The sequence below is a fragment of the Eucyclogobius newberryi genome, unplaced genomic scaffold (genome assembly GCF_026437365.1).
Source record: "Eucyclogobius newberryi isolate DKJ021-1_F unplaced genomic scaffold, fEucNew1.0.hap1 SCAF_22, whole genome shotgun sequence".
Classification (NCBI taxonomy): Eukaryota; Metazoa; Chordata; class Actinopteri; order Gobiiformes; family Gobiidae; genus Eucyclogobius; species Eucyclogobius newberryi.
The window spans coordinates 27559842-27584867 of NW_027315857.1; the positions used below are offsets into that span (position 1 = coordinate 27559842).

The window sequence follows — 25026 nt, forward strand, 5'->3', positions numbered from 1 at the left end:
AGACCTGAGACCAGGACCAGACCTGAGACCAGGACCAGACCTGAGACCAAGACCAGACCTGAGACCAGGACCAGACCTGAGACCAAGACCAGACCCAGACCTGAGACCAAGACCAGACCTGAGACCAGGACCAGACCTGAGACCAGGACCAGACCTGAGACCAGGACCAGACCTGAGACCAGGACCAGACCTGAGACCAAGACCAGACCTGAGACCAGGACCAGACCTGAGACCAAGACCAGACCTGAGACCAGGACCAGACCTGAGACCAAGACCAGACCTGAGACCAGGACCAGACCTGAGACCAAGACCAGACCTGAGACCAGGACCAGACCTGAGACCAAGACCAGACCTGAGACCAGGACCAGACCTGAGACCAAGACCAGACCTGAGACCAGGACCAGACCTGAGACCAGGACCAGACCTGAGACCAAGACCAGACCTGAGACCAGGACCAGACCTGAGACCAGGACCAGACCTGAGACCAGGACCAGACCTGAGACCAGGACCAGACCTGAGACCAAGACCAGACCTGAGACCAGGACCAGACCTGAGACCAGGACCAGACCTGAGACCAGGACCAGACCTGAGACCAGGACCAGACCTGAGACCAAGACCAAGACCAGATCTGAGACCAGGACCAGACCTGAGACCAGGACCAGACCTGAGACCAAGACCAGACCTGAGACCAGGACCAGACCTGAGACCAAGACCAGACCTGAGACCAGGACCAGACCTGAGACCAGGACCAGACCTGAGACCAAGACCAGACCTGAGACCAAGACCAGACCTGAGACCAAGACCAGACCTGAGACCAGGACCAGACCTGAGACCAAGACCAGACCTGAGACCAGGACCAGACCTGAGACCAGGACCAGACCTGAGACCAAGACCAGACCTGAGACCAAGACCAGACCTGAGACCAGGACCAGACCTGAGACCAGGACCAGACCTGAGACCAAGACCAGACCTGAGACCAGGACCAGACCTGAGACCAAGACCAGACCTGAGACCAGGACCAGACCTGAGACCAGGACCAGACCTGAGACCAGGACCAGACCTGAGACCAAGACCAGACCTGAGACCAAGACCAGACCTGAGACCAGGACCAGACCTGAGACCAGGACCAGACCTGAGACCAAGACCAGACCTGAGACCAGGACCAGACCCGAGACGCTCTCTCTCATGTAGGGGGCGCTCTCACCTGTAGGGGGCGCTCTCATGTAGGGGGCGCTCTCACCTGTAGGGGGCGCTCTCATGTAGGGGGCGCTCTCACCTGTAGGGGGCGCTCTCACCTGTAGGGGCGCTCTCACCTGTAGGGGCGCTCTCACCTGTAGGGGGCGCTCACCTGTAGGGGGCGCTCACCTGTAGGGGGCGCTCTCACCTGTAGGGGGCGCTCTCATGTAGGGGGCGCTCTCACCTGTAGGACACAGGTAGTGACCCGGAGGCGGAGTTCTCCTGGAGGATCCGGACCAGGTCCTGACTCAGGTCACACACTGAGGACATAATAAGACAATTTCAGGGAGGGACAGAGGGAGGAGTGTCTGTCCGTGCTTTAGGGTCCGTGCTTTAGGGTCCGTGCTTTAGGGTCCGTGCTTTAGGGTCCGTGCTTTAGGGTCCGTGCTTTAGGGTCCGTGCTTTAGGGTCCGTGCTTTAGGGTCCGTGCGTTAGGGTCCGTGCGTTAGGGTCCGTGCGTTAGGGTCCGTGCGTTAGGGTCCGTGCTTTAGGGTCCGTGCTTTAGGGTCCGTGCTTTAGGGTCCGTGCTTTAGGGTCCGTGCTTTAGGGTCCGTGCGTTAGGGTCCGTGCGTTAGGGTCCGTGCGTTAGGGTCCGTGCTTTAGGGATCGTGCTTTAGGGTCCGTGCTTTAGGGTCCGTGCGTTAGGGTCCGTGCTTTAGGGTCCGTGCGTTAGGGTCCGTGCTTTAGGGTCCGTGCTTTAGGGTCCGTGCGTTAGGGTCCGTGCGTTAGGGTCCGTGCGTTAGGGTCCGTGCGTTAGGGTCCGTGCGTTAGGGTCCGTGCGTTAGGGTCCGTGCTTTAGGGTCCGTGCTTTAGGGTCCGTGCTTTAGGGTCCGTGCTTTAGGGTCCGTGCGTTAGGGTCCGTGCGTTAGGGTCCGTGCTTTAGGGTCCGTGCGTTAGGGTCCGTGCGTTAGGGTCCGTGCGTTAGGGTCCGTGCGTTAGGGTCCGTGCTTTAGGGTCCGTGCTTTAGGGTCCGTGCTTTAGGGTCCGTGCGTTAGGGTCCGTGCCTTAGGGTCCGTGCGTTAGGGTCCGTGCGTTAGGGTCTCAGCAGGAGAATGGAGCCATAACTGAGAGAAATCAACATTTGTTGAGTTTGTCTGACCTGAGGAGGCGGGCCCTGAGGAGGCGGGGCCAGAGGAGGCGGGGCCAGAGGAGGCGGGGCCAGAGGAGGCGGGGCCAGAGGAGGCGGGGTCAGGACACAGGTGATCGCTGACAAAAACAAACAGCTGCTGCAGCCACAGGGTCTCCTGCAACAAGAGACGGTTTAGTCCTGGTTTAGACTCTTTTCTCCTCCTCCTCCTCTTCCTCATCTTCCTCCTCCAGTCCAGGTCCTGGGGGCGGGGACACATCTAATATATTCTATTGTGCCACGCCCATCGCAGGCTCCTCCCCCGGGTCTGAGCACCACGTGATAAAGCTTTTACTGTTTGTGTTTAGTTCTTTATCTGTTAAACTTCAGACTTTAAGAGTTTATATCTTCAGAGTGACATTTAAAGCTCTGAAACTCTCTCTTTACATCAGAGTTTGAAATGTCTAAGGTTCAACTCTAAATGACACTCACCGCGTCACTGCTGCTGCGGAACCGCTCCAGGAACCGCGCCAACTCCGCCATCAGGCCCGGTTTAGACCTGGTTTAGACCCGGTTTAGTCCAGGCTTAGTCCCGGCTTAGACCCGGTTTAGACCCGGTTTAGTCCAGGCTTAGACCCGGTTTAGACCCGGTTTAGTCCCGGTTTAGTCCCGGTTTAGACCCGGTTTAGACCCGGTTTAGTCCTGGTTTATCTCCCTCCAAACCCTTCAAACGCAGCTGTTTCTCTTCCGCTTCCTGTGGTATAAATAAATCTAGAAGATCAAGTGTCTGTGGTTTACTTCCGGCCGCCATCTTGTAACTGTAAGAACATTAAAACTCTTATAAGTGTGAAGTGCGCATGTGCGAGTGTTCGGACAGGGCTGTGGGCGGAGCTGCGTCTCCATGGGAACGCACCGTGACAGAGACGTCTCATCTCCGGGACAACAAGGCCGCTCAGCGCAGCTCTGACCACGGGGACCAGGTGAGCCCACCCCGGTGACTCCAGTGTCTCCGGTCACGTGACCACGTGTTTGAGCCGCGGACGGAACGTGAACTTTACGTTATATTTAAAAGAACAAAAGCTTTAGGCAGCGAAATGTCCCACAGTGTGACTTTACCAGGCACCATCAGGAAGTTATTCGTGACGCGCGGTTTACACTCGTTTGTCCCGGTGGTCAGTGCTAGGGTCAGTGTTCGGGTCAGTGCTCGGGTCAGTGCTCGGGTCAGTGCTCGGGTCAGTGCTCGGGTCAGAGCTCGGGTCAGTGCTCGGGTCAGTGTTCGGGTCAGTGCTCGGGTCAGTGCTCGGGTCAGTGTTTGGGTCAGTGCTCGGGTCAGTGCTCGGGTCAGTGTTCGGGTCAGTGTTCGGGTCAGTGCTCGGGTCAGTGCTCGGGTCAGTGTTCGGGTCAGTGCTCGGGTCAGTGCTCGGGTCAGTGCTAGGGTCAGTGTTCGGGTCAGAGCTCGGGTCAGTGCTCGGGTCAGTGCTCGGGTCAGTGTTCGGGTCAGTGTTCGGGTCAGTGTTCGGGTCAGAGCTCGGGTCAGTGCTCGGGTCAGTGTTCGGGTCAGTGCTCGGGTCAGTGCTCGGGTCAGTGTTCGGGTCAGTGCTCGGGTCAGTGCTCGGGTCAGTGTTCGGGTCAGTGTTCGGGTCAGTGCTCGGGTCAGTGCTCGGGTCAGTGTTCGGGTCAGTGTTCGGGTCAGTGCTCGGGTCAGTGCTCGGGTCAGTGTTCGGGTCAGTGCTCGGGTCAGTGCTCGGGTCAGTGCTCGGGTCAGAGCTCGGGTCAGTGTTCCAGTCAGTGCTCGGGTCAGTGTTCAGTCAGTGCTCGGATCAGTGTTCAGTCAGTGCTCGGGTCAGTGTTCCAGTCAGTGCTCGGGTCAGTGTTCTGGTCAGAGCTCGGGTCAGAGCTCGGGTCAGTGCTCGGGTCAGTGCTCGGGTCAGTGCTCGGGTCAGTGCTCGGGTCAGAGCTCGGGTCAGTGCTCGGGTCAGTGCTCGGGTCAGAGCTCGGGTCAGTGCTCGGGTCAGTGTTCCAGTCAGTGCTCGGGTCAGTGTTCAGTCAGTGCTCGGGTCAGTGCTCGGGTCAGTGCTCGGGTCAGAGCTCGGGTCAGTGCTCGGGTCAGTGTTCGGGTCAGTGCTCGGGTCAGTGATCGGGTCAGTGCTCGGGTCAGTGCTCGGGTCAGTGATCGGGTCAGTGCTCGGGTCAGTGTTCCAGTCAGTGCTGGGGTCAGTGTTCAGTCAGTGCTCGGGTCAGTGATCGGGTCAGTGTTCGGGTCAGAGCTCGGGTCAGTGCTCGGGTCAGTGCTCGCGTCAGTGTTCCAGTCAGTGCTCGGGTCAGTGTTCAGTCAGTGCTCGGGTCAGTGCTCGGGTCAGTGCTCGGGTCAGTGCTCGGGTCAGAGCTCGGGTCAGTGCTCGGGTCAGTGTTCGGGTCAGTGTTCGGGTCAGTGCTCGGGTCAGTGCTCGGGTCAGTGTTCGGGTCAGTGTTCGGGTCAGTGTTCGGGTCAGTGCTCGGGTCAGTGCTCGGGTCAGTGTTCGGGTCAGTGCTCGGGTCAGTGTTCGGGTCAGTGTTCGGGTCAGTGCTCGGGTCAGTGCTCGGGTCAGTGTTCGGGTCAGTGCTCGGGTCAGTGCTCGGGTCAGTGTTCGGGTCAGTGCTCGGGTCAGTGCTCGGGTCAGTGTTCGGGTCAGTGTTCGGGTCAGTGCTCGGGTCAGTGCTCGGGTCAGTGTTCGGGTCAGTGCTCGGGTCAGTGCTCGGGTCAGTGCTCGGGTCAGTGTTCGGGTCAGTGCTCGGGTCAGAGCTCGGGTCAGTGTTCCAGTCAGTGCTCGGGTCAGTGTTCAGTCAGTGCTCGGGTCAGTGTTCAGTCAGTGCTCGGGTCAGTGTTCCAGTCAGTGCTCGGGTCAGTGTTCCGGTCAGAGCTCGGGTCAGTGCTCGGGTCAGAGCTCGGGTCAGAGCTCGGGTCAGTGCTCGGGTCAGTGCTCGGGTCAGAGCTCGGGTCAGTGCTCGGGTCAGTGTTCCAGTCAGTGCTCGGGTCAGTGTTCAGTCAGTGCTCGGGTCAGTGCTCGGGTCAGTGCTCGGGTCAGAGCTCGGGTCAGTGCTCGGGTCAGTGCTCGGGTCAGTGCTCGGGTCAGTGATCGGGTCAGTGTTCGGGTCAGAGCTCGGGTCAGTGCTCGGGTCAGTGCTCGCGTCAGTGTTCCAGTCAGTGCTCGGGTCAGTGTTCAGTCAGTGCTCGGGTCAGTGCTCGGGTCAGTGCTCGGGTCAGTGCTCGGGTCAGAGCTCGGGTCAGTGCTCGGGTCAGTGTTCGGGTCAGTGCTCGGGTCAGTGCTCGGGTCAGTGTTCGGGTCAGAGCTCGGGTCAGTGCTCGGGTCAGTGTTCCAGTCAGTGCTCGGGTCAGTGTTCAGTCAGTGCTCGGGTCAGTGTTCGGGTCAGAGCTCGGGTCAGTGCTCGGGTCAGTGTTCCAGTCAGTGCTCGGGTCAGTGTTCAGTCAGTGCTCGGGTCAGTGCTCGGGTCAGTGCTCGGGTCAGTGCTCGGGTCAGTGTTCCAGTCAGTGCTCGGGTCAGTGTTCAGTCAGTGCTCGGGTCAGTGCTCGGGTCAGTGCTCGGGTCAGTGCTCGGGTCAGTGTTCCAGTCAGTGCTCGGGTCAGTGTTCAGTCAGTGCTCGGGTCAGTGCTCGGGTCAGTGCTCGGGTCAGTGTTCCAGTCAGTGCTCGGGTCAGTGCTCGGGTCAGTGTTCCAGTCAGTGCTCGGGTCAGTGCTCGGGTCAGTATTCCAGTCAGTGCTCGGGTCAGTGTTCAGTCAGTGCTCGGGTCAGTGCTCGGGTCAGTGTTCCAGTCAGTGCTCGGGTCAGTGCTCGGGTCAGTGTTCCAGTCAGTGCTCGGGTCAGTGCTCGGGTCAGTGTTCCAGTCAGTGCTCGGGTCAGTGCTCGGGTCAGTGTTCCAGTCAGTGCTCGGGTCAGGGCTTTAGTGAAATGTGTGTCTCATCTAGACTGTGTTTTATAATAATCATAATAATAGTTTATATTATTGACTCTGCAAAATACCAAGTGATTAAAATATAATATAAAGTACTATTTATTTTTGGTTTTCAGGAGTCAGATTCATATCACTCGAGGTCTGTCCCCGTCTGTCCCCGTCCCGTCTGTCTCTGTCCCATCTGTCCCCGTCTGTCCCCGTCCCGTCTGTCTCTGTCCCATCTGTCCCCGTCCGTCTCTGTCCCGTCTGTCCCTGTCCCATCTGTCCCCGTCCCATCCGTCCCCGTCATGGAGCGTTACGAGTCGTTGGGCCTGGTGGGCAAGGGCAGTTACGGCGCCGTCCTGAAGTGTCGTCACAGAGAGAGCGGTCGGCTCGTCGCCATCAAGAAGTTCCTGGATTCAGACGACGATAAAACGGTGAAGAAGATCGCCCAGCGGGAGGTCAAGCTGCTGCGGGTTAGAGAGCTGTCAATCACACCATGTCCCTGCAGCTGTTCATAATGTCACCTCGGCAACACTGTCCCTGCAGCTGTTCATAATGTCACCTCGGCAACACTGTCCCTGCAGCTGTTCATGATGTCACCTCTGCAACACTGTCCCTGCAGCTGTTCACAATGTCACCTCTGCAACACTGTCCCTGCAGCTGTTCACAATGTCACCTCGGCAACACTGTCCCTGCAGCTGTTCATAATGTCACCTCTGCAACACTGTCCCTGCAGCTGTTCATAATGTCACCTCTGCAACACTGTCCCTGCAGCTGTTCATAATGTCACCTCTGCAACACTGTCCCTGCAGCTGTTCATAATGTCACCTCTGCAACACTGTCCCTGCAGCTGTTCATAATGTCACCTCTGCAACACTGTCCCTGCAGCTGTTCATAATGTCACCTCTGCAACACTGTCCCTGCAGCTGTTCATAATGTCACCTCTGCAACACTGTCCCTGCAGCTGTTCATAATGTCACCTCTGCAACACTGTCCCTGCAGCTGTTCATAATGTCACCTCGGCAACACTGTCCCTGCAGCTGTTCATGATGTCACCTCTGCAACACTGTCTCTGCAGCTGTTCACAATGTCACCTCTGCAACACTGTCCCTGCAGCTGTTCATAATGTCACCTCTGCAACACTGTCCCTGCAGCTGTTCATAATGTCACCTCTGCAACACTGTCCCTGCAGCTGTTCATAATGTCACCTCGGCAACACTGTCTCTGCAGCTGTTCATAATGTCACCTCTGCAACACTGTCTCTGCAGCTGTTCATAATGTCACCTCGGCAACACTGTCTCTGCAGCTGTTCATAATGTCACCTCGGCAACACTGTCCCTGCAGCTGTTCATAATGTCACCTCGGCAACACTGTCCCTGCAGCTGTTCATAATGTCACCTCTGCAACACTGTCCCTGCAGCTGTTCATAATGTCACCTCTGCAACACTGTCCCTGCAGCTGTTCATAATGTCACCTCTGCAACACTGTCCCTGCAGCTGTTCATAATGTCACCTCTGCAACACTGTCCCTGCAGCTGTTCATAATGTCACCTCGGCAACACTGTCCCTGCAGCTGTTCATGATGTCACCTCTGCAACACTGTCTCTGCAGCTGTTCATAATGTCACCTCGGCAACACTGTCCCTGCAGCTGGTCATAATGTCACCTCTGCAACACTGTCTCTGCAGCTGTTCATAATGTCACCTCGGCAACACTGTCTCTGCAGCTGTTCACAATGTCACCTCTGCAACACTGTCCCTGGAGCTGTTCATAATGTCACCTCTGCAACACTGTCCCTGCAGCTGTTCATAATGTCACCTCTGCAACACTGTCCCTGCAGCTGTTCATAATGTCACCTCGGCAACACTGTCCCTGCAGCTGTTCATAATGTCACCTCTGCAACACTGTCTCTGCAGCTGTTCACAATGTCACCTCTGCAACACTGTCTCTGCAGCTGTTCATAATGTCACCTCGGCAACACTGTCTCTGCAGCTGTTCATAATGTCACCTCGGCAACACTGTCCCTGCAGCTGTTCATAATGTCACCTCGGCAACACTGTCCCTGCAGCTGTTCATAATGTCACCTCTGCAACACTGTCCCTGCAGCTGTTCATAATGTCACCTCGGCAACACTGTCCCTGCAGCTGTTCATAATGTCACCTCTGCAACACTGTCCCTGCAGCTGTTCATAATTTCACCTCTGCAACACTGTCCCTGCAGCTGTTCATAATGTCACCTCTGCAACACTGTCCCTGCAGCTGTTCATAATGTCACCTCGGCAACACTGTCCCTGCAGCTGCCCAGTAGGTCCCCTCTGTCACGATAACCTGTGTCTGGTGTTGTGGCAGCGCCTGCGTCACGATAACCTGTGTCTGGTGTTGTGGCAGCGCCTGCGTCACGATAACCTGTGTCTGGTGTTGTGGCAGCGCCTGCGTCACGATAACCTGTGTCTGGTGTTGTGGCAGCGCCTGCGTCACGATAACCTGTGTCTGGTGTTGTGGCAGCGCCTGCGTCACGATAACCTGCGTCTGGTGTTGTGGCAGCGCCTGCGTCACGATAACCTGTGTCTGGTGTTGTGGCAGCGCCTGCGTCACGATAACCTGTGTCTGGTGTTGTGGCAGCGCCTGCGTCACGATAACCTGGTGAACCTGCTGGAGGTGTGGAGGCGTCGCCGCCGCTGGCACCTGGTCTTTGAGTTCGTGGAGCGGACTCTTCTGGACGAGCTGGAGCAAAGGCCTCAGGGGCTGGAGCTCCTGACCTGCCGACAATATCTGTACCAGATCCTCCGAGCGACGGCCTTCTGCCACCAGCAGAACGTAAACCACTCCCATTTCACCTAAACCACTCCCATTTCACCTAAACCACTCCCATTTCACCTAAACCACTCCCATTTCAACTTAACCAAAACTCAGCTGCCCTCCTCCTCCTCCCCTCCTCCTCCTCCCCTCCTCCTCCCCCTCCCCTCCTCCTCCCCCTCCCCTCCTCCTCCTTGTATACATTATTGTGTACATTAATGTGTACATTATTGTGTACATTATTGTGTACATTATTGTGTACATTAATGTGTACATTATTGTGTACATTATTGTGTACATTAATGTGTACATTATTGTGTACATTATTGTGTACATTATTGTGTACATTAATGTGTACATTATTGTGTACATTAATGTGTACATTATTGTGTACATTATTGTGTACATTATTGTGTACATTATTGTGTACATTAATGTGTACATTAATGTGTACATTATTGTGTACATTATTGTGTACATTATTGTGTACAATAATGTGTACATTATTGTGTACATTATTGTGTACATTATTGTGTACATTAATGTGTACATTATTGTGTACATTATTGTGTACAATAATGTGTACATTATTGTGTACATTATTGTGTACATTATTGTGTACATTATTGTGTACAATAATGTGTACATTATTGTGTACATTATTGTGTACATTAATGTGTACATTATTGTGTACATTATTGTGTACATTAATGTGTACATTATTGTGGACATTATGTCCCCCCCGTCTGTAAATACCCCCCTTTCTTATATATGTTCAGCGTCTTTGGGTCCCTGAAAAGCGCTATATAAATAAAAGTTATTATTATTATAATATTATTATTAACCACACCCATTTTACCTAAACCACACCCATTTCACCTAAACCACACCCATTTAACCTAAACCACACCCATTTAACCTTAACCACACCCATTTAACCTTAACCACACCCATTTAACCTAAACCACACCCATTTAACCTTAACCACACCCATTTAACCTTAACCACACCCATTTAACCTAAACCACACCCATTTAACCTTAACCACACCCATTTAACCTAAACCACACCCATTTAACCTAAACCACACCCATTTAACCTTAACCACACCCATTTAACCGTAACCACACCCATTTAACCTTAACCACACCCATTTAACCGTAACCACACCCATTTAACCTTAACCACACCCATTTAACCTTAACCACACCCATTTAAACTTTAAAATTTTACACCAGCACAATGTAATCTCTGTTCTTAAATGTTCCAGAATGTTGTTTATGTTCCTGAATGTTCCTGAATGATCTTTATGTTCCAGAATGATCTTTATGTTCCTGAATGATCTTTACGTTCCTGAATGTTCTTTATGTTCCTGAATGTTCCAGAATGTTCTTTACGTTCCTGAATGTTCCAGAATGTTCTTTATGTTCCTGAATGTTCCAGAATGTTCTTTATGTCCCTGAATGTTCCAGAATGTTGTTTATGTTCCTGAATGTTCCAGAATGATCTTTATGTTCCTGAATGTTCCAGAATGTTCTTTACGTTCCTGAATGTTCCAGAATGTTCTTTATGTTCCTGAATGTTCCAGAATGTTCTTTACGTTCCTGAATGTTCCAGAATGATCTTTATGTTCCTGAATGTTCCAGAATGTTCTTTACGTTCCTGAATGTTCCAGAATATTCTTTATGTTCCTGAATGTTCCAGAATGTTCTTTACGTTCCTGAATGTTCCAGAATGATCTTTATGTTCCTGAATGTTCCAGAATGTTCTTTACGTTCCTGAATGTTCCAGAATGATCTTTATGTTCCTGAATGATCTTTACGTTCCTGAATGTTCTTTATGTTCCTGAATGTTCCAGAATGTTCTTTACGTTCCTGAATGTTCCAGAATGTTCTTTATGTTCCTGAATGTTCCAGAATGATCTTTACGTTCCTGAATGTTCCAGAATGATCTTTATGTTCCTGAATGTTCCAGAATGTTCTTTACGTTCCTGAATGTTCCAGAATATTCTTTATGTTCCTGAATGTTCCAGAATGTTCTTTATGTTCCTGAATGTTCTTTATGTTCCTGAATGTTCCAGTATGTTCTTTACGTTCCTGAATGTTCCAGAATGTTCTTTATGTTCCTGAATGTTCCAGAATGTTCTTTATGTTCCTGAATGTTCCTGAATGTTCCAGAATATTCTTTATGTTCCTGAATGTTCCAGAATGTTCTTTATGTTCCTGAATGTTCTTTATGTTCCTGAATGTTCCAGTATGTTCTTTACGTTCCTGAATGTTCCAGAATGTTCTTTATGTTCCTGAATGTTCCAGAATGTTCTTTATGTTCCTGAATGTTCCTGAATGTTCCAGAATGTTCTTTACGTTCCTGAATGTTCTTTATGTTCCAGAATGTTCTTATGTTCCTGAATGTTCCTGAATGTTCTTTATGTTCCTGAATGTTCCAGAATGATCTTTATGTTCCTGAATGTTAAGATAAGATAAGATAAGATATTCCTTTATTGTCCCACATGGGGAAATTTCATTGTTGCAACGCAGGAAGATCCAGAGGTAGATCCAGAAGAACAGATCACTTATAGGAAGTCTGAAGAACACTTTCAGTAGAAGATCTCCTATAAATAAATAAAAACTCCCATAGACAAATAAATAAATAAATAAATAAATAAATAAATAAATAAATACATAAATACATAAATACATAAATACCATGTCATGTGTCACGACAGTAATTACACATATGACAGTATTTGTTGTAGTGTGACAGCAGCAGAAGGACAGACTGTGAAACCTTTCCTTCACACATCGAGGGTGGATCAGTCTCTCACTGAAGCTGCTCTCCAGAGTGGACAGAGTGTCCTGCAGGGGACAGAGTGTCCTGCAGGGGACAGAGTGTCCTGCAGGGGGTGAGACTCATGGTCCAGCATAGATGTGAATCTAGCCAGGACCCTCCTGTCCCCCACCTCCTGCACCGAGTCCAGAGCACAGCCCAGGACGGAGCTGGACTTCTTGATGACTCTGTCCAGCCTCTTCCTCTCCCTCTCTGTGATGCTGCTGCTCCAGCAGGCCACACCTACAGGAGCTGATGCCACCACAGAGTCAGAGAAGGTCTTCAGGAGTGGCTCTGTCAGGAGTGGCCCTGTCAGAAGTGGCCCTGTCAGGAGTGGCCCTGTCACTCCAAAAGACCTGAGTCTCCTCAGGAGGCGGAGCCGACTCTGGCTCTTCCTGTTCAGTCTGTGTTATGAGTCCAGTTTGTGGTTCAGATGAAACACCAGGTCCTTGTATGAGTCACTCTCTCAATGTCCCGTCCCTGGATGTTCACTGGTGAGGGGGGCGTGGGGTGGCGTCTGCGGAAATCCACCACCATCTCCTTGGTCTTCCCCGCGTTGATGAGGAGGTGGTTCCACAAAGTCCTGCGCCAGTCCTTTGTACTCCACATCATCGTCGTCCGTGATGAGTCCGATGATGGCAGAGTCGTCAGAGAACTTCTGCAGGACACAGCTGTCCGTGTCGTGTCTGAAGTCTGCAGTGTAAAGGGTGAAGAGAAAGGGCGCGAGGACAGTGCCCTGGGGCGCCCCCACACTGCAGGTCCGAGTGTCAGACACACAGTCCCGGGCTCTCACAAACTGGGGTCGGTCTGTGAGGTAGTCCAGGATCCATTCTGCAGGTCGTACTCCACACCAGCCGTCTCCAGCTTGTCCCTCAGGAGCCGTCTCCAGTTTGTCCCTCAGGAGCCGTCTCCAGCTTGTCCCTCAGGAGCCGTCTCCAGCTTGTCCCTCAGGAGCTGATGGTGTTGAAGGCGCTGGAGAGATGAAAGAACAGGATCCTCACAGAGCTGCCAGGCTTCTCCAGGTGAGAGAGAGAGCGGTGCAGCAGGAGATGACGGCGTCCTCCACTCCGATGCCAGGCCGGTATGCAAACTGCAGCAGGTCCATGGCTGAGCTCACGGTGGAGCGGAGGTGGTCCAGGACCAGCTCCAGTGTCTTCATCAGGACGTGAGAGACACCGGCCTGAAGCTGTTGAAGTCTTTGGGGCGCGGTGTTTTAGGCACAGGCACCAGACAGGAGGTCTTCAGACCTGTGGTACCAGACAGGAAGTCTTCAGACCTGTGGTACCAGACAGGAGGTCTTCAGACCTGTGGTACCAGACAGGAAGTCTTCAGACCTGTGGTACCAGACAGGAAGTCTTCAGACCTGTGGTACCAGACAGGAAGTCTTCAGACCTGTGGTACCAGACAGGAGGTCTTCAGACCTGTGGTACCAGCCTCAGCTTCAGGCTCATGTTGAAGACATGCTCCATAACTCCACACAGTTCATCTGCAGGACTTAAGGAGCTGGAGCTGATGCCTCAGGTCCTGCTCCTTCCTCACTTTAATCCTCTTCAGCTCTCTCCTCACCTGTGCTGCTGTGACAGTCAGTGGTTGGCAGGGGGACTGTGTGCTGGGGGGACGGGTGAGTCCAGGGGGACTGTGTGCTGGGGGGATGGGTGAGTCCAGGCGAAGTGGGGAGCTGATGGTCCGGGGCAGAGAAGCGAAGAGGAACAGATTCAGGGCATTGTCCAGCTGTGGAAGAGGGAGCATGCAGCTGTGCAGGGGGAGGGGCGGGCGACCGATCAAACCTCAAGAAGTGAGCATTTAAATCATTCACCCACTGTAGATCCCCCTCTGTCTGGGCAGGGGGGATTTTGAAGCCCGAGATGGTTTTCAGGCTCCTCCACACTCCCTGAATGTTCTTCTGCTCCAGCTGCTCCTCCTCCTGTAGCTTCTGCCTGATCCTCCTCCTCAGCTCCTTCTGCACAGTCCTCAGCTCCTCCTTGTTCCCTGCCCTGAAGGCTCTCTTCTTCTCCTTCAGCAGAGCCTTCAGTTCACGGTTCATCCATGGCTTGTTGTTTGGAAAACACCGCACCGTCCGGGAGGGAACAATGTTCTCAAAACAGAAGTTGATGTAGTCCGTGATGCACTCTGTGATGGTGTTGATGTTCTGATGCTCTGTGATGGTGCTGATGTCCTGATGCTCTGTGATGGTGCTGATGTCCTGATGTTCTGTGATGGTGCTGATGTCCTGATGCTCTGTGATGGTGTTGATGTCCTAATGCTCTGTGATGGTGTTGATGTCCTCCCCATGTGGGTCATAAAGCTCAGTCCAGACAGTGGTGCTGAAGCAGTCCCTCAGAGCCTCCTCGCTCTCAGCAGACCACATCCTCACCACACGGGACACCACAGGCAGCCTGCGCACGATGGGTTCATACACAGGCCTCAGATGTACAAGGGTGTGGTCCGAGCTGCCCAGGGGAGGGAGGGGGGAGGAGCCTCCTGGTGTTGGCAAAAAACAAGTCCAATGTTCTATTGTCTCTGGGGGACAGGAGACATACTGGTGTATGTTGGTAGAACAGTAGAGGGAGAAGTATGTCGGTGTAATCCCTCATTGGTCCAGGCGTGTTCCATAGTAGAAAAAGCTTCAGTTGTTTCATCTGGACTCAGTTAGAAAAATTAGACGTTTCGACTCTCATCCAAGAGTCATTGTCAATAAAAGAATTTAGGTCGAGAACTCAGATATTTATACTGTTCTGTGGTAAGTCCAGCCCATTGGGCGGAGCCTTCCTGAAGAGGAAAGAGTTGTTTGTTTCAACAGAAACTTACCCTCTTTGTATCTACTGAGCCTATTCAGACCTTTAATGGGCTATTAGTCTCCCCTTTGTCTTTGTGAGACCCTGGCTCACCCTGAGGACCTGATTAACATCTAAATGTCCTGGTCCTGGTCCTCTACCTCTCCAGGGGTTCAGAATACCATTGTAGACCACAGGAAGATTGAACCTTAGACCTCCGTTTCTGTTTAAAGAAGGTCTTTCTTTTTTAACAAAAATAGCTTCCTTGACTCTTCTTTCAAACCATCTTTTCTCCTGCTTAAAACCTTCACCTCACCGTCTTCAAACGAGTGATTAGAGGCTTCAAGATGCAGATGCACGGCACTCTGTGGTCCTGAACTCCAGTGTCTTCTGTGCTGATAGAGTCTCTTGTGTAGAGGCTGTTTTGTCTCACCTATGTAACGTTCTTTACAGCTTTCTTCACTGCATTGGATCGAATAAACTACATTGCTTTTGAGTCGGCAACTTGTCCTTAGGATGAACCAGTTTTTGTCTTAAAGTGTTTCCTGGTTTAAAATAAACACGGACTTCGTGTTGTCTAAAAATTCTCTGCAATTTTTTCTGACAGGCCAGACACATAAGGGATAGAAACACCTTCCTTCTCTGTTCAGTTTCCCTTTTGTCCTGCTTCTTGGTTCTCTTCACTCTGTTGAGAGCCCAAGCGGGGTAACCACAGGCTGAGAGGGCATTTCGGACATGTTTTTCCTCTTTCTTCTTGCCCTCTGAGCTGGTGGACACACCTTGAGCTCTGTGTTGTAAGGTTCTGATCACCCCCAGCTTGTGCTGTAGTGGGTGGTTGGAACCAAAGAGCAGATACTGGTCCGTGTGTGTAGGTTTCCTATATACTTCTATTTGGAGTTTCCCGTCCTCTCCTCTGATCGTGGAACAATCAAGAAAGGCCAAGCGATTCTTCTTTAAACAGAAACGGAGGTCTAAGGTTCAATCTTCTTCTAGTCTACAATGGGATCCTGAACCCCTGGAGAGGTAGAGGACCAGTTCCAGGACATTTAGATGTTAATCAGGTACTCAGGGTGTTTGAGCCAGGGTCTCACAAAGACAAAGGGGAGACTAATAGCCCATTAAAGGGTTGAATAGGCTCGGTAGATACAAAGAGTTTAAGTTTCTGTTGAAACAAACAACTCTTTCCTCTTCAGGAAGGCTCCGCCCAATGGACTGGACTTACCACAGAATAGTATAAATATCTGAGTTCTCGACCTAAATTCTTTTATTGACAATGACTCTTGGATGAAGTCGAAACGTCTATTTTTTCTAACTGAGTCCAGATGAAACAACTGAAGCTTTTTCTACTAAAGAAGAGGGAGAAGCGTGGTTAAAGTCACCAGAGATGAGGAAGAGAGCCTGTGGGTGCTGTGTTTGCAGCCTACAAGTGCAGGAGAGCAGTGCTTCACAAGCATTTTCAGCATTGGCAGACGGGGCCACATAGACTGCGATTAAAATCACATGTGAGAACTCCCGGGGCAGATAATATGGCCTCATGCCAATAGCCAATAGTTCAATATCCTTGTTACACAGCTGCTGCTTCACTGTGCAGTGTTCGGGTTTGGACCAGCTCGTGTTCACATACACCGCCAGACCTCCACCTCTTTTCTTTCCGCATTCTCTCGTTCTGTCGCCCGCAGCAGATGAAAATTGTCCAAACCTACGATAGAGTCTGGCATTTCTGCTGTTAACCAGGTCTGTGTGAAAATCAAGACGCTGCTGTCCCTATAAATCCTCTGGGACCGCATGAGGCTCGCTATTTCCCTCATTTTATTTTGAAGGGACCTCACGTTACCCATGACTACGGCGGGAACCGACTTCCTATTTGTCCCTCTCTTCTCTCGGAGTTTACGTCCAGCCCGTCTGCTTCTTTGCGTTTTCCTTAGGATGTCTATTCTTTACATTCCTGAATGTTCCAGAATGTTCTTTATGTCCCTGAATGTTCCTGAATGATCTTTATGTTCCTGAATGTTCCTGAATGTTCCTGAATGATCTTTATGTTCCTGAATGTTCCTGAATGATCTTTATGTTCCTGAATGTTCCTGAATGTTCCTGAATGATCTTTATGTTCCTGAATGTTCCTGAATGATCTTTATGTTCCTGAATGTTCCAGAATGTTCTTTACGTTCCTGAATGTTCCTGTAGGTGATCCACCGCGACATAAAGCCGGAGAACATCCTGGTCTCTCAGGGGGGCGTGGTCAAACTGTGCGACTTTGGCTTCGCTCGCACCGTGTCGGCGTCTGGAGGCGGAGTCTACACCGACTACGTGGCGACGCGATGGTACCGCCCCCCGGAGCTGCTGGTGGGGGACACGCACTACGGAAAGTACGAGTCGGCTCCGGTTTAGGGACAAACTAGTCTGGACCTGGAATAAAGTTATAGATGTCATTGGGATCATCCAAAAGTAATGACCTCTGACCTCTGACCTCTCTCCTCACTCCTCACTCCTCACTCCTCACTCCTCACTCCTCTCCTCTCCTCTCTCTCCTCTCTCCTCTCTCCTCTCTCCTCTCTCCTCTCTCCTCTCTCCTCTGACCTCTCTCCTCTCTCCTCTGACCTCTCTCTCCTCTCCTCTCTCCTCTCTCCTCTCTCCTCTCTTCTCTCTCCTCTCTCCTCTCTCCTCTCTCCTCTCCTCTCTCCTCTCTCCTCTCTCCTCTCTCCTCTCTCCTCTCTCCTCTCTCCTCTCTCCTCTCTCCTCTCTCCTCTGACCTCTCTCTCCTCTCCTCTCTCCTCTCTCCTCTCTCCTCTCTTCTCTCTCCTCTCTCCTCTCTCCTCTCTCCTCTCTCCTCTCTCCTCTCTCTCCTCTCTCCTCTCTCCTCTCTCCTCTCCTCTCTCCTCTGACCTCTCTCTCCTCTCCTCTCTCCTCTCCTCTCTCCTCTCTCCTCTCTCCTCTCTCCTCTGACCTCTCTCCTCTCTCCTCTCCTCTCCTCTCTCCTCTGACCTCTCTCCTCTCTCCTCTCCTCTCCTCTCTCCTCTGACCTCTCTCCTCTGACCTCTGACCTCTCAGGCCAGTGGACGTGTGGGCAGTGGGTTGTTTGCTGCTGGAGATGTTCACGTCTCAGCCTTTGTTTCCCGGAGAGTCCGACCTGGACCAGATCCACCACATCGTGCGCTGCTTTGGTGAGATGTTCTCCTCCTCCTGATGCTCCTCGTGTTCTCCTCCTGATGCTCCTCATGTTCTCCTCCTCCTGATGCTCCTCATGTTCTCCTCCTCCTGATGCTCCTCGTGTTCTCCTCCTCCTGATGCTCCTCATGTTCTCCTCCTGATGCTCCTCATGTTCTCCACCTGATGCTCTCATGTTCTCCTGATGCTCCTCATGTTCTCCTCCTCCTGATGCTCCTCGTGTTCTCCTCCTCCTGATGCTCCTCGTGTTCTACTCCTGATGCTCCTCGTGTTCTCCTTGTCCTGATGCTCCTCATGTTCTCCTCCTCCTGATGCTCCTCGTGTTCTCCTCCTGATGCTCCTCGTGTTCTCCTCCTCCTGATGCTCCTCGTGTTCTACTCCTGATGCTCCTCGTGTTCTCCTTGTCCTGATGCTCCTCATGTTCTCCTCCTCCTGATGGTCCTGTCATGTTCTCCTCCTCCTGATGCTCCTCATGTTCTCCTCCTCCTGATGCTCCTCATGTTCTCCTCCTCCTGATGCTCCTCATGTTTTCCTCCTGATGCTCTCGTGTTCTCCTCCTCCTGATGCTCCTCGTGTTCTCCTCCTCCTGATGCTCCTCATGTTTTCCTCCTGATGCTCTCGTGTTCTCCTCCTCCTGATGCTCCTCGTGTTCTCCTCCTGATGCTCCTCTTGTTCTCCTCCTGATGCTCCTCATGTTCTCCTCGTCCTGATGCTCCTCATGTTCTCCTCATGATGCTCCTCATGTTCTCCTCCAGGAGATCTGACGCCGCACCATCAGGAGTTGTTCCACTCAAACCTTCTGTTTTCTGGAGCGCGTCTGCCTCAATGTTCAGGACCTAAAGTCACTTTAGAGCAGCGTTTCCCCTCAGTGTCTGCAACAGCACTCAGCCTGGCCCAGGTACGGCTTTAGTCCTGCTTTAGTCCTGGTTTAGTCCTGCTTTAGTCCTGCTTTAGACCTGGTTTAGTCCTGCTTTAGTCCTGGTTTAGTCCTGCTTTAGTCCTGCTTTAGTCCTGCTTTAGTCCTGGTTTAGTCCTGCTTTAGTCCTGCTTTAGTCCTGCTTTAGACCTGGTTTAGTCCTGCTTTAGTCCTGGTTTAGTCCTGCTTTAGTCCTGCTTTAGTCCTGGTTAAGTCTCTTCTTTAGTCCTGGTTTAGTCTCTTCTTTAGTCCTGGTTTAGTCTCTTCTTTAGTGCTGTTTTAGTCTCTACTTAAGTGCTGGTTTAGTCTCTTCTTTAGTGCTGGTTTAGTCTCTTCTTTAGTGCTGGTTTAGTCTCTTCTTTAGTGCTGTTTTAGTCTCTACTTAAGTGCTGGTTTAGTCTCTTCTTTAGTGCTGTTTTAGTCTCTACTTAAGTGCTGGTTTAGTCTCTTCTTTAGTGCTGGTTTAGTCTCTTCTTTAGTGCTGGTTTAGTCTCTTCTTTAGTGCTGTTTTAGTCTCTACTTAAGTGCTGGTTTAGTCTCTTCTTTAGTGCTGGTTTAGTCTCTTCTTTAGTGCTGGTTTAGTCTCTTCTTTAGTGCTCTTTTAGTCTCTACTTAAGTGCTGGTTTAGTCTCTTCTTTAGTGCTGGTTTAGTCTCTTCTTTAGTGCTGGTTTAGTCTCTTCTTTAGTGCTGTTTTAGTCTCTACTTAAGTGCTGGTTTAGTCTCTTCTTTAGTGCTGGTTTAGTCTCTTCTTTAGTGCTGGTTTAGTCTCTTCTTTAGTGCTGGTTTAGTCTCTTCTTTAGTGCTGGTTTAGTTTCTTCTTTAGTGCTGTTTTAGTCTCTTCTTTAGTACTGGTTTAGTCTCGTCTTTAGTGCTGGTTTAGTCTCTTCTTTAGTGCTGTTTTAGTCTCTTCTTTAGTGCCGGTTTAGTTTCTTCTTTAGTGCTGTTTTAGTCTCTACTTTAGTGCTGGTTTAGTCTCTTCTTTAGTGCTGATTTAGTCTCTTTTTTAGTGCTGGTTTAGTCTCTTCTTTAGTGCTGGTTTAGTCTCTTCTTTAGTGCTGATTTAGTCTCTTCTTTAGTGCTGGTTTAGTCTCTTCTTTAGTGCTGTTTTAGTCTCTTCTTTAGTGCCGGTTTAGTTTCTTCTTTAGTGCTGTTTTAGTCTCTACTTTAGTGCTGGTTTAGTCTCTTCTTTAGTGCTGTTTTAGTCTCTTCTTTAGTTCTGGTTTAGTCTCTTCTTTAGTGCTGATTTAGTCTCTTCTTTAGTGCTGGTTTAGTCTCTTCTTTAGTGCTGGTTTAGTCTCTTCTTTAGTGCTGGTTTAGTCTCTTTTTTAGTGCTGGTTTAGTCTCTTCTTTAGTGCTGGTTTATTCTCTACTTTAGTGCTGGTTTAGTCTCTTCTTTAGTGCTGGTTTAGTCTCTTTTTTAGTGCTGGTTTAGTCTCTTCTTTAGTGCTGTTTTAGTCTCTTCTTTAGTGCTGTTTTAGTCTCTTCTTTAATGCTGGTTTAGTCTCTTCTTTAGTGCTGGTTTAGTCTCTTCTTTAGTGCTGGTTTAGTCTCTTCTTTAGTGCTGGTTTAGTCTCTTCTTTAGTCCTGGTTTAGTCTCTTCTTTAGTGCTGGTTTAGTTTCTTCTTTAGTGCTGTTTTAGTCTCTTCTTTAGTGCTGGTTTAGTCTCGTCTTTAGTGCTGTTTTAGTCTCTTCTTTAGTGCTGGTTTAGTCTCTTCTTTAGTGCTGGTTTAGTCTCTTCTTTAGTGCTGTTTTAGTCTCTTCTTTAGTGCTGTTTTAGTCTCTTCTTTAATGCTGGTTTAGTCTCTTCTTTAGTGCTGGTTTAGTCTCTACTTAAGTGCTGGTTTAGTCTCTTCTTTAGTCCTGGTTTAGTCTCTTCTTTAGTGCTGGTTTAGTTTCTTCTTTAGTGCTGTTTTAGTCTCTTCTTTAGTGCTGGTTTAGTCTCGTCTTTAGTGCTGTTTTAGTCTCTTCTTTAGTGCTGGTTTAGTCTCTTCTTTAGTGCTGGTTTAGTCTCTTCTTTAGTGCTGGTTTAGTCTCTTCTTTAGTGCTGTTTTAGTCTCTTCTTTAGTGCTGTTTTAGTCTCTTCTTTAGTGCTGTTTTAGTCTCTTCTTTAGTGCTGGTTTAGTCTCTTCTTTAGTGCTGTTTTAGTCTCTTCTTTAGTGCTGGTTTAGTCTCTTCTTTAGTGCTGTTTTAGTCTCTTCTTTAGTGCTGTTTTAGTCTCTTCTTTAGTGCTGTTTTAGTCTCTTCTTTAGTGCTGTTTTAGTCTCTTCTTTAGTGCTGTTTTAGTCTCTTCTTTAGTGCTGTCTGCAGATGGAGCCGGCGCTCAGGCCTCAGACTGAACAGCTGCAGGGTCATCTCTTCTTCACGCTCGACTCCTTCAACCTCAGGTTCAGTTTAAAAGACCTAAAACGGCATAAACGAGGAACAGGAAGTGGTTGATGATCATTTTGTCTTTTTTGGTCACGTTTCGTTGCAGGTTTTCAGACGAGCTGAACGCCAAGATCCAGAAGCAGCACCGGGAGAACGCCACGCTGCCCACAATCCCCAAGAGCACCGGGCCGACCAGAGACCAGCTGCAGGAGACGGAGCGCAGGCATCGCAAGCTCCCCGTCGCCGTGGACGACAAGCTCCCCGTCGCCGTGGACGACAAGCTCCACCCCAAGAAGGAGCCGAGCGAGGACAAGGCCCGAGCCGCCAGACGTCCCAAACTTCCCAAAGCCAATCCGGAAACATCCACGAGGAGCACGAGGAGCACGAGGAGCACGAGGAGCACGAGGAGCACAGGAGCGAAGAACGCCGCCGCCGTCAAGACGAAACCCGCCAAACCCAACGACCATCAAGACGCGACTAAGACGTCCAACGACCGCCACACCCCGGCGGTGAAAGCTAAAGCTAGCAGTGCGTTTCCCGAAGCCAAGCGCGAGACAAGATCGGACAACGCCAACGAAGCGGCGAAGGTCGATCCCAAAGCTCCCAGAATCCTTCAGCCGGAGCGAGGCCCCAAGGTCCTGAAGAACTCAGGGCCCGACCCGGGGCCTCACGGCCTCGAGGCCGTGAGGTTTGACCTTGTGTGCGATCCGGACGCACGCAGTGCCACGCCTCAAACTGCGAGTGTCACGCCTCAAACTGCGACTGTCACGACTCAAACTGCGAGTGTCACGACTCAAACTGCGAGTGTCACGGCTCAAACTGCGAGTGTCACGACTCAAATTGTGAGTGCCACGCCTCAAACTGCAAGTGTCACGCCTCAAACTGCGAGTGTCACGACTCAAATTGTGAGTGTCACGCCTCAAACTGCGAGTGTCACGCCTCAAACTGCGACTGTCACGCCTCAAACTGCAAGTGTCACGCCTCAAACTGCAAGTGTCACTCCTCAAACTGCAAGTGTCACGCCTCAAACTGCAAGTGTCACGCCTCAAACTGCGAGTGTCACGCCTCAAACTGCGAGTGTCACACCTCAAACTGCAAGTGTCACACCTCAAACTGCGAGTGTCACGCCTCAAACTGCGAGTGTCACACCTCAAACTGCAAGTGTCACGCCTCAAACTGCAACTGTCACGCCTCAAATTGCGACTGTCACGCCTCAAACTGTGAGAAGAGCCAGCGACTCTCGAGATGAAAGCCAAAGTGTGGGCGACAACCACATGGACAGGATCTCGAAGTCGAGTCAAACGCTGGAGAGTTGTTTGTCCAAAAAGAGTGACGCACATCTGGACGTTTCAGCACATCTGGACGTTTCAGCACATCTGGACGTTTCAGCACATCTGGACGTTTCTGGCCAAAGCCTGGAAACATGGTCCAAACACGCGATGAGCGTGGACTCCAGGAGCGTCAGGACGTCTGCATCTTCTCAGAGTCTGGCCACGATCACGACACTTTCTCCCATCGCAAACCGTCTGAAGATTAAAGCTCTGATCAGGAACTTTCCCCCGGAGCCTCAGGCTGCAGCGCTGAGGGGCCAATCAGAGCGCGGCAAACGTCTGACTCATGCGCACAAAGAAGATCCAGTGAAGGAGGAGTCAGAGCGACGTGAAGGAGGAGTCAGAGCGACGTGAAGGAGGAGTCAGAGCGACATGGAGGAGGAGTCAGAGCGACGTGAAGGAGGAGTCAGAGCGACGTGAAGGAGGAGTCAGAGCGACGTGAAGGAGGAGTCAGAGCGACGTGAAGGAGGAGTCAGAGCGGCGTGGAGGAGGAGTCAGAGCGACGTGAAGGAGGAGTCAGAGCGACGTGAAGGAGGAGTCAGAGCGACGTGAAGGAGGAGTCAGAGCGGCGTGGAGGAGGAGTCAGAGCGACGTGAAGGAGGAGTCAGAGCGACGTGAAGGAGGAGTCAGAGCGACATGGAGGAGGAGTCAGAGCGACGTGAAGGAGGAGTCAGAGCGACGTGAAGGAGGAGTCAGAGCGACGTGAAGGAGGAGTCAGAGCGACGTGAAGGAGGAGTCAGAGCGGCGTGGAGGAGGAGTCAGAGCGACGTGAAGGAGGAGTCAGAGCGACGTGAAGGAGGAGTCAGAGCGACGTGAAGGAGGAGTCAGAGCGGCGTGGAGGAGGAGTCAGAGCGACGTGAAGGAGGAGTCAGAGCGACGTGAAGGAGGAGTCAGAGCGGCGTGGAGGAGGAGTCAGAGCGACGTGGAGGAAAAGTCAGAGCGGCGTGAAGGAGTCAGAGCGGCGTGGAGGAGGAGTCAGAGCGACATGGAGGAGGAGTCAGAGCGACGTGAAGGAGGAGTCAGAGCGACGTGAAGGAGGAGTCAGAGCGACGTGAAGGAGGAGTCAGAGCGACGTGAAGGAGGAGTCAGAGCGACATGGAGGAGGAGTCAGAGCGACGTGAAGGAGGAGTCAGAGCGACGTGAAGGAGGAGTCAGAGCGACATGGAGGGGGAGTCAGAGCGACGTGAAGGAGGAGTCAGAGCGACGTGAAGGAGGAGTCAGAGCGACGTGAAGGAGGAGTCAGAGCGGCGTGGAGGAGGAGTCAGAGCGGCGTGGAGGAGGAGTCAGAGCGACGTGAAGGAGGAGTCAGAGCGGCGTGGAGGAGGAGTCAGAGCGGCGTGGAGGAGGAGTCAGAGCGACGTGAAGGAGGAGTCAGAGCGACGTGAAGGAGGAGTCAGAGCGACGTGAAGGAGGAGTCAGAGCGGCGTGGAGGAGGAGTCAGAGCGACGTGGAGGAGGAGTCAGAGCGGCGTGAAGGAGTCAGAGCGGCGTGGAGGAGGAGTCAGAGCGACGTGAAGGAGGAGTCAGAGCGACGTGAAGGAGGAGTCAGAGCGACGTGAAGGAGGAGTCAGAGCGACGTGAAGGAGGAGTCAGAGCGACGTGAAGGAGGAGTCAGAGCGGCGTGGAGGAGGAGTCAGAGCGACGTGGAGGAGGAGTCAGAGCGGCGTGGAGGAGGAGTCAGAGCGGCGCAGCAGAGACGTTGGAACGTCACTCAAACTGAGCTGGGATTAGAACTCAACACGGTTCCTCACGCCAAGGAACCTAAAGAGTCAGGCCCTAAAGAGTCAGGCCCTAAAGAGTCAGGCCCTAAAGAGTCAGGCCCTAAAGAGTCAGGCCCTAAAGAGTCAGGCCCTAAAGAGTCAGGCCCTAAAGAGTCGGGCCCCAAACAGAGCTGTGTTTGGGGCCCTCGGTCAGTGAAGCGACATGTGTCCTGGTCTGTTCGGACCCTTGTGCTGCAAAGACATTTTAAATGTATAAATATATATTTTGGAAACATAACTTTATTTTCCTAAACATCAAACACATGAATTATCGTCTGAATCACATGGAATAAACTTCATCTTCAATTTAAATTTGATTTAGTTTGTTTTTATTTGAATATGAATGTTAAAAGTTTTAAATGTGGACAGTTTGGAGGCGTTGCCGTGGGCGTGGCCGTTGCCATGGGCGTGGCCGATGCCGTGGGCGTGGCCGATGCCGTGGGCGTGGCCGTTGCCGTGGGCGTTGCCGTGGTTTCATTCTCTGTCTTCTTCTGATGAGTCTGAAGTCGCCGCCTTCACCTCGTCGCTCTCGGAGGACGACTGCTGCGCTCTGATTGGCTGAGTGAGAATGTCATGAAGGAGCCTGAGGTAAAGCTGGCTTCTGATTGGTCCGCTGTTCTGAGGCACTGCTCTGGATTGGACGGCAGGTTTTGGGGGCTGTGGGGACATTAAACATTTATACGTCTAAAGTCTCACTCTCAAGGGTCAATGTTACCTTGGCGACAGCAGGGTGGTGGGTTGTCCTGGCGACAGCAGGGTGGTGGGTTGTCATGGCGACAGCAGGGTGGTGGGTTGTTCTGGCGACAGCAGGGTGGTGGGTTGTTCTGGCGACAGCAGGGTGGTGGGTTGTCCTGGCGAC

General features: G+C 51.5%; 2 protein-coding genes across 2 annotated transcripts in view; one reads left to right on the forward strand and one right to left on the reverse strand.

Annotated features, from left to right (window-relative positions):
- Positions 1-3002, reverse strand: part of ctc1 (CTS telomere maintenance complex component 1) — a 63611-nt gene extending 60609 nt beyond the window's left edge. The window contains exons 1-3 of the mRNA XM_072458749.1: positions 2795-3002; positions 2302-2480; positions 1421-1507 (exon numbers count right to left, since the gene is read on the reverse strand). Of these exons, the coding sequence (XP_072314850.1) occupies positions 1421-1507; positions 2302-2480; positions 2795-2845 (317 nt within the window). The 5' untranslated portion in view covers positions 2846-3002. The remainder of the gene's footprint in view (positions 1-1420; positions 1508-2301; positions 2481-2794) is intronic.
- A 3376-nt stretch (positions 3003-6378) lies between these two features.
- LOC140371719 (uncharacterized) lies at positions 6379-22819 on the forward strand. The gene is made up of 7 exons (XM_072458909.1): positions 6379-6708; positions 8855-9049; positions 16813-16994; positions 17677-17789; positions 18549-18691; positions 21006-21094; positions 21184-22819. Exons 1-7 carry the CDS (start codon positions 6541-6543, stop codon positions 22760-22762), a joined length of 2469 nt encoding a protein of 822 aa, XP_072315010.1. The 5' UTR covers positions 6379-6540; the 3' UTR covers positions 22763-22819.
- Positions 22820-25026: the final 2207 nt, after the last annotated feature.